Source organism: Lotus japonicus, chromosome 3 (assembly GCF_012489685.1).
Source record: "Lotus japonicus ecotype B-129 chromosome 3, LjGifu_v1.2".
Lineage (NCBI taxonomy): Eukaryota > Viridiplantae > Streptophyta > Magnoliopsida > Fabales > Fabaceae > Lotus > Lotus japonicus.
The window spans coordinates 66,505,715-66,517,678 of NC_080043.1; the positions used below are offsets into that span (position 1 = coordinate 66,505,715).

The window sequence follows — 11,964 nt, forward strand, 5'->3', positions numbered from 1 at the left end:
AGCCGATTGAGCAGCAGTAGTGTAGTCTCTGTAGCAGAAATAATAATGTGATTGACATTATGAAGTATTTTGATTTCATGTTGTTGGCATCCGAGAATTGTAACAGCTACTTCGAATAGTCGAAGGGACAGACTAGTCGTAGTGTAGGAACTAGCTCTAGAGCCGTTGTAGAAGTAGCTGAGGAAAGGGAAATAGCCCCTGGCATAATATGCCGAGGAAATTCCGGATAAAATCTGCATACCCGGCCGAAACTAGGAGTACCATTTCTATGGAACCCTTTCGAGGTTTCATCCCTCGGTCGAGCACTTCATCTTATTATTATATGGAACCCTTTCAAGGTCCTGTCCCGGAAATTCTTGCCAGAACAGAAGTATATATGTAACTTCAATGATTTCGCTAAGATGACAATTTTAACAACAATCCAAAGCATCAAGTATGAGGCAAATGTAGAGCATTAATTTTTGCACCAGCCACCAGGGATGTAAGAAACAGAGCCCTTAAACATGTATCAGTAATCTTTTTAAATTTCAGATAACTCTTTTTTTTTGTTCCATCGGAAAATTAGACAAGAAAACAAACAAATTTCAGATAACTCTGAGAAACTATGTTGTGAATTTTGATAATTACGAAACTATGCCAGTTAATTAAGATTGATGTAACTTTTCATCCATGATGAACGTGGTAAAATAACATACGGACATTTTTACAAAATATGAGCTAGTCTAAATCAAATCAAGTTTTCCGAAACATGTCTAAATAAGTTATTTCTTGATCTCTGACATTGTTGCATCAACAGACATTTTTAAGCTACAATCTTCTGCATATTTTCAAAAATCCCTTAGCACTATTCTCATGGCTTTATTTTTTGGTCATTTTTCTTTAGTGTGCAAGACATGTAAAGCCGCATAACGAATCTCAACATTGCTGGAACATCCTTGTGTAATGTGTTCTTCTCTTAATTTTCCTGTCCCATCACTTGAAGCAACAGATAAATTAAATGAATTAGAGTTTGGTTTAAACAGAAATAGAAGTGAGTAACAGGATCTTTGGAAACCATTCTACAATTGATTCTAAAGTCAGAATCAATTATATGGAGAAGCTTTTACGAATAGCTTCTAAGTTTCAAAATTGATTATAATGAAAGAGAAACTGGTTGAAACATGCAATAAACTGTTTGACCCCTTTATAGCAGATGCAAAGTAGTATGTGTTTCCTGTAACTGGACTTGGCAAAATGAAAGGAGAATGAGGATTAATCTTACCCCGTATTTGACAGGCTTTGCTTTTGTTTCTTTGTCTGCTTGATTGATACTTGATTTTCTTGCATTCATCATTTTCTCCACCATTTTACTTCCCTTAAAATGTGATTTACTTTCATTATTGCCGGATGCTAAGGTAAATATTTCCTTTTGCTGCCTCATATTTTTCTGGGTCCTGTCTAACTGGTTCCAACCACCATGAGACATGCTTGGTGATGGTGACCTTGATGGTCTACATGCTTTCGGGGTAGGATCCGGTTTCTGAAACCCTCCAACTGTAGATGCTCTAGTAGTACTTCTTCCTCGTGTAGTTGAGCTTGGCCTCTGCTCTGTCCTTAGATTTGGTGGTGCCCCATTTGAGAGTTCTACCATCTTAACACCTTCAGCCCTTGACTTCACTGATGGGGAAACACCTCTAGTTCTAGGCTTATTCTGTGATTCATTTGTTTCTATGCTTTTCTTAAGATTCAAAGCAAGGAAATCGGCATTGTTGGTTTGCTTTTGGGGGGTGGATTTAGTGTTGCAGGCAGCATCATGTATTTTGGCATAACTGTTCTGGTTAGTGGTGGTTGGGGGAGTGTCTGATTTTATTGCATTTGTTTTCTTAAGGATGCTTGGTCTCTGTTTGTTATGGCTTGGTGTTATTGATCTCATTGGAAGTTTTGCCTTAGTTGAGTTAGCATGTTTTGCTCTTCCATCACTTGACTTGGGTTTTAGTACTTCCATGTCACTCTTTGCAAGCTGAGGTCAAAATGAACCTTTGTGATATCAGTTTGGGCTTTAGAACTCAGAAGGTTGTCCAACTAAGTTAATGTATGTTTTTTTCTAACAAAATCCAGAAAGTACAGAATTGAGAAAATCATCATAAAATAAAAAACAATTTGTCTTGATGAATAGAAACTTTCCGGGGGACCCTAGACTCGTCCCATGTTAAATAAAGACATGAAGTACATTGGAGGGGGAAAATGGGCTGGGTGAAAACTCCATCTAAAATGTGAGAATTGGGAATATTTATGGTAAATAGATTGTTGCATCTCTTAATAGTTCTTTCAAATAATGAAAAACTTGTGGAGGATACATGTTGTGAAACAGCTAATGAAAAGTTTAGTGCAAAAGCAAAATAAAATTTGGAAAACAGAATGCATATTAAGTTCAGGAATCAAGTTTAATACCTTTTGCAAATTTCAGGGAGTCAAAGAAGAGTGATCTTTAGAGTTGAATACCTTAATCCAAATGATGAAAGCAAAAAAGTCCAACTAAAAATAAATTCACATCATTATTTGGTTATTAATATTGAGTTCAGTGACGTACTCTTGAGATAGGCTGAGAGATTGGTATCTCTTTCTGAGTTACTAGATGAGCATTGGGCTCCATTTCAAGGGATGGAAACAGAGGAGTTGCTGGTGGTGTTTTCAACCTTTATTTCACATGCAATGTGTTGAATTTATTTTTCTTTGTTTGAGAAAGCATACAAATAATCATTCAATTTGTAGAATGCATATATACAACTTACCAATCATAGTCATTTTTGTTTGTTTCCATAAACTCTCCATGTTCTTTCTTCCCCGAATGAATTCTATAGAGTGAAAACTTTCCTGCAATAATATTTTTCCTCCGTTAAACACTAACCCTATGCAAAAATCTAGGTTCAATATGAAAAGCAGTAACAACGATACTTAGACAATCAAACCATGTAGAAAAACATCGAATTTCCCTCTTTATTAGTCTTATCACATTCATCATATATCATATTCATTACTTCTTTATCTGATCTTCATTTCTCAATCTGGGTGTCTGCTCTGTTCGTAAATACACTATATGAATTTCTACAAATTGTTTTCCATTTAAGGATAAAAGATGGAACAAAAATTGCAAATTCAGTAACTATAGAGTACTGTGATAAAATATCCTAGTTTTCCTACACTATGGACAAATTGAATTGAGGGAAACTAGGTAAGTTTCTCATTTTTCAATTCCCCTGTTTTTGATCTTCAATTGGACAAAACATCAAACACCAAGAAGAAGGCATATATATAACAATTTCGCATGCAAGACCTTCTTCCTTCTCATTCTCATATCCTTCATTCATACCAAGCAACACATAGAAACTCCAAATCTAAGACCAATCCAAGAGGAATAAAAAGATTATACATATATGTCATATGAGTACATACCAACACTGCCACCAATATTAGTGTCACATTCATACTCTTCAGAAGCAGCACCGTTGATGAGGAAGCTTGGTACATGATCATTCTGGCGCTTCCTCAGTTCCCTGAAAAGGGAGAGATCATCGTCTGATCTGTCATGTTCTTGGTTCATGCGCCCTTTGATGTTGGCCTGCATCATATTCATCATCCGAGACATGTTCTCTAAGTTACTTCTCCCTCTTCAGTTCCACCCTCACACTACTACCTTAATCTACTTTCGTAGATTCTGTTTCTTGTGCAGGAGAGATGCATGGTGCTGCAAAAGACAAAAGAAATTTGTATAATATAGTTTGCGTCAAAACAGGAATTACTGCCATGTGGAGCTCGATCTAGCCGGCTAACTTCAATTTTTTTATCACTTGATATCTCAGCGGTCATGAAATTAATAATCTCGAAGACATAAAAATCACATTAAGTTACTAAACCTCTTCTAACAAATCATTTTTTATACATACTGCCTAAAAATTAAATTATTAATTAGATGTTCAAGGAGTTTAAGGATGTAGGGTATCCATCATCTGGATGTGCCACCTCCCTGCTGTAGTAGCTTAATTCTCTTTGATTGAATGGGTGTTTCTCATCCTAGGACTACTCTAGTGTCGTTTCTTTTCTTGTTCTGGGCTTGGCCCTCCCAACAACCAAAAAAAAATATATGATGGAAGGCATTAAATTTTGTATTTGATGTATGATGGAAGGCATTAAATAAACGATATGTGTGATCTTTGATTAAAATATAGTAACTCTTAGCGGTGTTAACAATCCTTAGAATAAGTCCTAACCAGCTGACTAGGCCTCATGTTCTGGAGTTTTTTTTGTTTTTGTTTTAATTTGGACTACAAAGAAGAAGAAGAAAAAAACACAATTTGGGACTCAATGTGGGTTTGTTTAGGAGGCCTATGAAGAGAAAATAATATTATTCAAGTGAGTTCCCCACCATCTCTGAGGGTTTCATTTTTGAGAGTCATCTATCTTCACGGTATGATTTTTTATCTTCCCTTTGTTTGCTTTTCCCCCAAATTTCTTTCTCTACTTCTCCCAGCCAACACCTGTGACCACCACCACCCATCTCCTCTTCTCACTGTACCAGTCCACCACTCTCAGTTGGACTAATCTATGATTCCTTTTGGAGTTCATAGAGTAATGACAAGATTAGAGTTTAGCTTCCATGAAGCGTGTTAGCAAAACTGCTATTGCTCAAAAAAAAATATTAGCAAGGCAAAAGAATTCTAAAAGTTGATTAACAAGCTGGAGGTTCGATGCATTCTGCTATGCATGTCATTTGTGCGTAATTTGAATTTCTAGTGTTTTATTGGTAATTTGAATTTGAATTATCAATACAATAGTGATTATCTATTGTAATTCCTTTTGGCTTTACAATGTTTTAAGTGGTTTAGAGCAAACGAGCTTGTGTTGTGCATTGTGGTGCTCTTTTATATTGCACTCATTACTAGGGTTTGACTACTCGAACTTAGATTATAAGAGCATCTCTAATGGGAGTATGTATTGTCAAATACATACTCCCACCAATATCTATTACCATTGAAGCATATTTTTAATTCCAACATGGCTAGTTAGAGTATATGAGAGTAGATACTCAATTTAGTCCTGAAAAGCGTGTTTACATTTATTATTGCTTAATGTAAAAGGTTTAAATAAAACTTGCAATTGATAAAATATTTTTTTGATATAAACTTTTAAGAGTTGCTGGGTTGGAGTAAAAATTAACAAAATGATGTAGATGATGTGGCATTATTGGGAGTTGTAAAAAATAATATGTAAATACTTGACTTTTTGGACCCTCATGTTTTAACTTTTTGTGATTGTCAACCCTTATCGTTTTTTTCTACGAATGGGAACCCTATTCTTTCAAAACGCTGCACTGTTTACCCTTCCGTCCAAATCCGTCAAAAACTTGACGGAACACGCTGATATGGCCTTCCACGTGGATAAAAGGTGGATTTTAAAAAAATGGCTTAAATGCACTTTTGGACCTTTAAGTTTACATTTTTTGCGATTATTGGCCCTGATCTTATTTTTAGTTTGAATGGAGACCCTAATCTTTCAAAACGTTGCACCGTTTACCCTTCCGTCGGAAGGCCAGGTAAGTGGGTTCCGTCAAGTTTTTGACGGATTTGGACGGAAGGGTAAACGGTGCAACATTTTGAAAGATTAAGGTCTTCAGTCGTAGAAAAAAAAGATCAGGGTCAACAATTGCAAAAAATATAAACTTGGGGGTCCAAAAGTGCATTTAAGCCTAAATACTTTAGTGAATATCATGGTTAAAGATGCTCTAAGTACCGATTGACTTGAGTTATATCTTAATCTTATGAAGTTTTAACATAAAAAGGTGGGTCCAATCAAATACTCTATTTAATTTTAACAAGGGTTGCATAATTTGTATAAGTTGAGTAGCACAACTGGTAGATAAATTAAGTTTCTTAAGCATATATACGATTTTTAAAAATTAAAATTTAGGCTAAAAAGCATTTTTGGCCCCTGATGTTTCAAGTTTGTGCAAATTCTGCCCCTATCTATTTTTGTCGATGTTTCTACCCCTCATGTTTTCAAACAGTGCACCGTCTACCCCTGACGAGGGGTAGACCGTGCACTGTTTGAAAACATGAGGGGTAGACGATGCACTGTTTGAAAACATGAGGGGTAAAAACATCGACAAAAATATAGTAGGGGCAGAATTTGCACAAACTTGAAACATCAGGGGCCAAAAGTGCTTTTTAACCTAAAATTTAAAAGAAATGTTACTTACAATCTCAACCTATGACAAGTTATTTTTATGGTGGGATAAGTTAACGCCAAATTACCGACGAACTAGATCGTAGATGAACTAGGTCGTCGGTAGTTTGAAAATACCACCTCATTATTGTTGCTCATGGTTGTCAGTAACATGGGTCGTCTTATCAAATTCTAGTCATTATTTTTTTTAAAGCAAAAGTTTTACTAGTTTAAATGGTTGATTGTACAAGCAGAACTCAACAAAGTGAGCATAATCCCCTCCAATAATACACATGAACACCTAGAAATCAAATTGCTCGATCCGGTGTGCACAAAGAATAAACTTTAGAAATTCAGCACCTAAAAAACACCTACCTGCACAAATTGCAGGAAAAACCCAAGCGACATTGACAAGGTCCAAACCCGAATAAAGCAGTAAACGAACAATGAGAATGGGAATCTGTGGGGGACCGAGATGTGGCAAAGAAAAGCCACATAACCCAAACAAAACAGAGCACATCTCACCAAGGTTGTCAGTCTCTAGAGATTACCTAATCTCGTGGAGGGGAGGGTAATCTCGTAACGTAATATCATAACGTAATCTCGTAAGAGATTACCCCATGCAAAAATAATACTTTTAAAGCCATAATAATAATGAAGTCACACTAATAGTACTAAAAATTATCCAAATCATCCAACAAAGACAATTAAAATCATGCATAAAATTATGAAATATCTAAATCTAAGGTACGTAAGTCAGAACAAATTAACGAAACATCAATACAAATTATTATAACTGTAAGACAAGAACAAATAGGTCACTCGAAGTTATGTGAGTGGAACGAACAATGGCTGTGAATGCAAGAATGAGGATTGATTTTGTTAAAAACCTTAAATTTGTGGGTTAAATGTCTGAAATGCCCATGTACTACTCATCTTTTGATATTTCAGCCTAAGTAAGTTAATCTCGAAATCTCGTGGTAATCTCGCGATATTACAAGAGATTAAGAGATATCTCTAGAGATCACCTGAGATATGAAAAAATAGTTATTTGCCCCTGCTGATCTCGTTTTTGGTACCTGATATCGTAATCACGTAAGAGATTAAGAGATATCTCTAGAGATTGACAACAATGCATCTCACTATTGGAGGGGACGAGAATCATCACAGGAAATCGACCGAAAAACGAAAGTATAAAACCTAAGGGGAACAACACCAACGACCCGATCCGCTCACTGTCAGCTCAAAACTTCACCACCTTCATCGTCGACCTCGAGATGCAAAACAGATTCATGACAATGAACGGCGTCACACCAGCTGCACTGTGCCTTCGGCCAAAACTCCACCTTGCAACATGTCACGAACAGAGGTGGAAGAATCTTTCGATCTGCCGCCGACAGCAAAGTTGCAGAAAGGCAAGGGAGACTAAACAACAATCGGCACTCCGAAGGCACCAAACCGAATCAATACCCATCAAAGATTGGAAGAACGCCGCCACCCACCAATTCACAAAGCATTATCTTTGAATAGACATGCTATCAAATTCCAAATTCAGAACCAAATAAAAAGTAAGTAACACTTCATGAATTAGCTTCCACAATGTAGAAACCAATCATAAAGAAGATTCCACTACTATGAATTCTAGTAGTTAATTACTGATGCCAAATTTCTGAAGAGATGATCCTTGTCTTTCTAGTTTTTCAAAAGAGAGCAATCTCTTTGAGAAAGAACTCATGAAAACATTTCTTCTACTTGAGAAAGAACTCATTTGACCTTTACACACCTGTTATGAGCTACTTCCTTGTCCTTTGATTGGCATGTGCCCCTGTTTCTATGGGCCGAGCCATTATGCAAAAACAAAGACTAAAAAGAACCTGATTTGTTCTTACCGCATGAACCACCAGTTTTTACTGGGTTGTGTTGATTTTTTACTGGCTCGCTCGGTTTGTATATGGGTTTTCTTCCCTCTGGTTTTTTGTTTGTTCCGAACTAGCTGCTGGCTTGGTTCTCAGTTGCCCTGATGAAACGAACCGGTCCGATTTTCACAACCATGTGTAATAAGGATTGAACGATTTTTTTTATTTCACTTTGCTTCTAATTTTCTCTTCATTTTTCTATCAAATCAAACAACTACAAAATCTACTTATAATTTTCCCTTTATATATTTTCTTTTCTATTCATTATCTCTTTCTACTTATTTCCTTTCTTTTCCTATTTTCTTTCGTCATCCAAACAAACCATCCGATAAAATATAATTATGAAATTAAGAAATAATAATAACTAAAAATAGAAATTTAAATACAATTATATATCAAATACAATTTTGCACTAACTCCATTGAGGTTTATCATTATTGCATTAACCTCTCCTATATTATTTAACAAGATATTAATCACTCTTATTTTATTGAGAACATTGCACGAACCTCCCCTGAGGTTTATTATTATTGCATTGATCTCCCTTAACATTGATTACTATAACACTCATCACTTCTTTATTATTCAAAATGATATATGAATTGGGGCAGGTCAATGTATTTTACAAACTAGAACACAGGTCAGTGCAATAATATTAAACGTGTGGAGGTGGGTGCACTTAAGATGGGTTAGCTTACAATCATGTTATTATTTTGTTGGTGTTTTATTCCACCTCTAATTAAGAAGAAGGATAGAGGAACATCCTAAATTTTCAGACATGCACTTAAATTGGAGTTTGATGATGAGAAGAATTTTCATAAAGAAAGTATACTATATACTCTCCTACATTTTTCTTCTATTGTTTCTTCAGTAAATTTCCATCAATGTTGGCCTACTCATCTGCCGAAAGAAGCCAAGGGAAATGGATGTTATAATGATAAAATGCTTCCTATACTCGAGTACACCATTAGAAATTGGAAGTATATATCCACAACTCAGAGAAGAAATAACATAGTCATAGTAAGAATTAATTACATTATATAAAATATATATTCCTCTATGGCTCTATGTATGTACTAGTTAAACAATACCAAGTCTCACACTTCACACAGGTGAGTGTCTTATGCCTTCAAACATTCAACTTTTATTATTTTCCCCAGGCAGGACCTTCTTTCTCATATACAAACTCTCGCCCTTGGTTTCTGTCTCCAATTCCTCTGCCAGCAACACAAGGTTCAAGGAATTTGTCTCAGGATATGAAATCCGAGTGGTAACTCAATCTTTGAGATTAGTTTTATATGCTGATTTATTCCTTGTTTTTGTCACTTCTATATCTTCTTCAATCCCATTGCTATTTTGATCTTTTCAATCTTGGATCGCCCAAATATTTCTCTTGTATTCTTTTTTATTACATAACCTAGTGGACTAAACCCCGGACTATTTTCCATTTTTTAAACCTGATATTTGTTTTCCTTTTTCCTTCAAAGAATAAGCAATAGCCTAATAAACTTGATAAAGAATTGAAGAAGGATTTTTTTTTTTGGTGGTTTTATTAAACACATGTATCATCTATCTATTGAGACAAACTTATTTAATTCAGGTGTAGTAAAAGTTTAAGAGTACAGTTTTTAAGAATTAAATACTCGACATTAGGAATTCAAATAACCACTTTTAACTGGTGCGTGCTATATCTATTTTAGTGTTTAATTATAGGCTATCTATATATAAAAACTGAGAGAAGAAAATGAAAAGAGTGTGTGGTTTAAAATAATGAATTTACCCAAAAAAAACCTAAAATATTGGATTTGGCCATCTAACACGCATTAATTGATGGCTTCCTTCTTTTCTTCTCAACATTTAGTATTATTATTTCACAACATAGTGGTAACAAACAAAGGGGATGCATCTCAGAAATTAATGGTGGTGTGAGAAAGAAAGAAAGAAAGAAGAGTAAGAGGAGGAGAAAGAAGTGGAGTAGTACTATGGCATCCTCAAATTCACCATGTGCAGCATGCAAGTTTCTACGCCGCAAGTGCCAACCAGAGTGCGCATTTGCACCTTACTTCCCACCTGATCAGCCTCAAAAATTCGCAAATGTTCACAGAATCTTCGGCGCGAGCAACGTCACCAAGCTTCTCAACGACTTGCATCCTCACCAGCGTGAGGACGCGGTGAATTCGCTTGCTTATGAAGCGGAGATGAGGCTCCGTGACCCTGTCTATGGCTGCGTGGGAGTCATTTCTCTCCTTCAACACCAGCTTCGCCAGCTCCAGATGGACCTCTATTGCGCCAAATCCGAGCTCTCCCGGTATCAAAGCTTGAGCCTGACCACCGCCACCACCACCGGTCATGGTCTAATGGCCGGTGGTGAATCTGCGGTCACGGTAGGTTATCATCACCACCATGCGCAGAACGCAGGTGGTGTTGGTGTCGGCCGTGACCATCACTATCATCACCACAACCATCACCAGCTCTTTCCAAGGGAACATAATTACCAGCAGCAGAATATGGTTAGAAGCTTTGATGCAGGGAACAACTATGATGCTAGTCTTCTGGCCATGAACATATCTGCTAGCTTAGGGCAGCTTAACCAGCTTCAACAACAGAGTGCTGCCGGCGGTGGCGGTGACGACCGCCGTGCCTTCAACCGCTCCTAGGGTTTTGTGGCATGACATAATTAATGCAATAGGTAGTTAATGATTCCTGATCTCTTCCTCTGCTATAATGTTTTTCATTTATTTTTGGTTTGTGATCATCCTGAATCACATAAATGCATATTATTTGGTCATTCACAATATTATGTTGTAGAAGTATCCAGTCATAATATATGTTGGGAGATTCATCAGTTCTATAAATATGATGTACGTACTACGTAATTTCTCATCTACTGCACTAATTTAATTTGGAAATAGTTCCCTATAATTTGTTACCTATATCTGGAAACTCAAATTAATCCAATTAACACACTGGGTTTGTTTCGTGTTCATAATCTATTCGGGTGGTGAATGTATACACAACTGCTAAATTATTGCAAAATAGCAAATTCGTACTAATTTTGGACAAGCATACAAACCTTATATTTACAAGTTACAAAAGTGATGTAATAGTATACAACTCAAACAGGTGGTGTGGTATACATAATGCATGAGTTAAATACAAACGTGATTTAGGAATGTATTTTTATATGTATAAAAGAATTTAATCATGATATATATTCCTTTCTGTTTCAAGGAATTTTGACATCAGTAGCTGGAGAAAAGAATCGAAGCTACAATCTTCATTTTTTGTGGAGAATCAAGACTACTGTTCAAAGCTCGAGTGTTGCTTTCATTTTCTTATCTTTTTTCATATCATTACAAAAACATCAGGACAGAAATGTGACGTCAACATAAAGTAGCTGAGTAGCTGACAAATATTTTATCATTGCGTTTTTACTGTTTCTACTGAATCAAGAAATAAGATGTAGGGTTCCTCAATGGATAGACTGAATATTTACTATCATTACTAGTAAACAGTTTATTGTATTTAGTAATGATGCTACAGTTTTGGTCAAATATATACTTTTTGGTTGAAATTAGGGTATTCAGTGCTTGCTGCCACTAGTACTAGTGACTAATCTGATCATTGTGAACCTGATCCTCATATCAGTAAGTGGTGGGTCAAAAAATATGTTTCATTTCGTCATGCAATAGTTAAATTTTCAATTTCATGATTAATTAAGTGATGAACAATCATTACAACAAACATTTTAGTTAGTCGATATATAGTTTGACACATAGTTTGACACGGTGTTAACACTCCATAATAATAATTGTTTATGGCATATTTAGATCAATTTTTATATATGTTT

General features: G+C 35.8%; 2 protein-coding genes across 2 annotated transcripts; one reads left to right on the forward strand and one right to left on the reverse strand.

Moving 5' to 3' along the window:
- Positions 1–597: 597 nt before the first annotated feature.
- On the reverse strand, positions 598–3,708 carry LOC130745380 (uncharacterized). Its single transcript, XM_057597581.1, has 5 exons — positions 3,433–3,708; positions 2,772–2,853; positions 2,570–2,675; positions 1,262–1,999; positions 598–975 (listed from the first exon to the last, which is right to left on the reverse strand). The coding sequence occupies exons 1-5, from the start codon at positions 3,623–3,625 to the stop codon at positions 973–975; spliced, it is 1,122 nt and encodes a 373-aa protein (XP_057453564.1). The 5' UTR covers positions 3,626–3,708; the 3' UTR covers positions 598–972.
- A 6,303-nt stretch (positions 3,709–10,011) lies between these two features.
- LOC130709504 (protein ASYMMETRIC LEAVES 2) lies at positions 10,012–11,651 on the forward strand. The gene is made up of 2 exons (XM_057558874.1): positions 10,012–10,803; positions 11,346–11,651. Exon 1 carries the CDS (start codon positions 10,097–10,099, stop codon positions 10,769–10,771), a length of 675 nt encoding a protein of 224 aa, XP_057414857.1. The 5' UTR covers positions 10,012–10,096; the 3' UTR covers positions 10,772–10,803; positions 11,346–11,651.
- Positions 11,652–11,964: the final 313 nt, after the last annotated feature.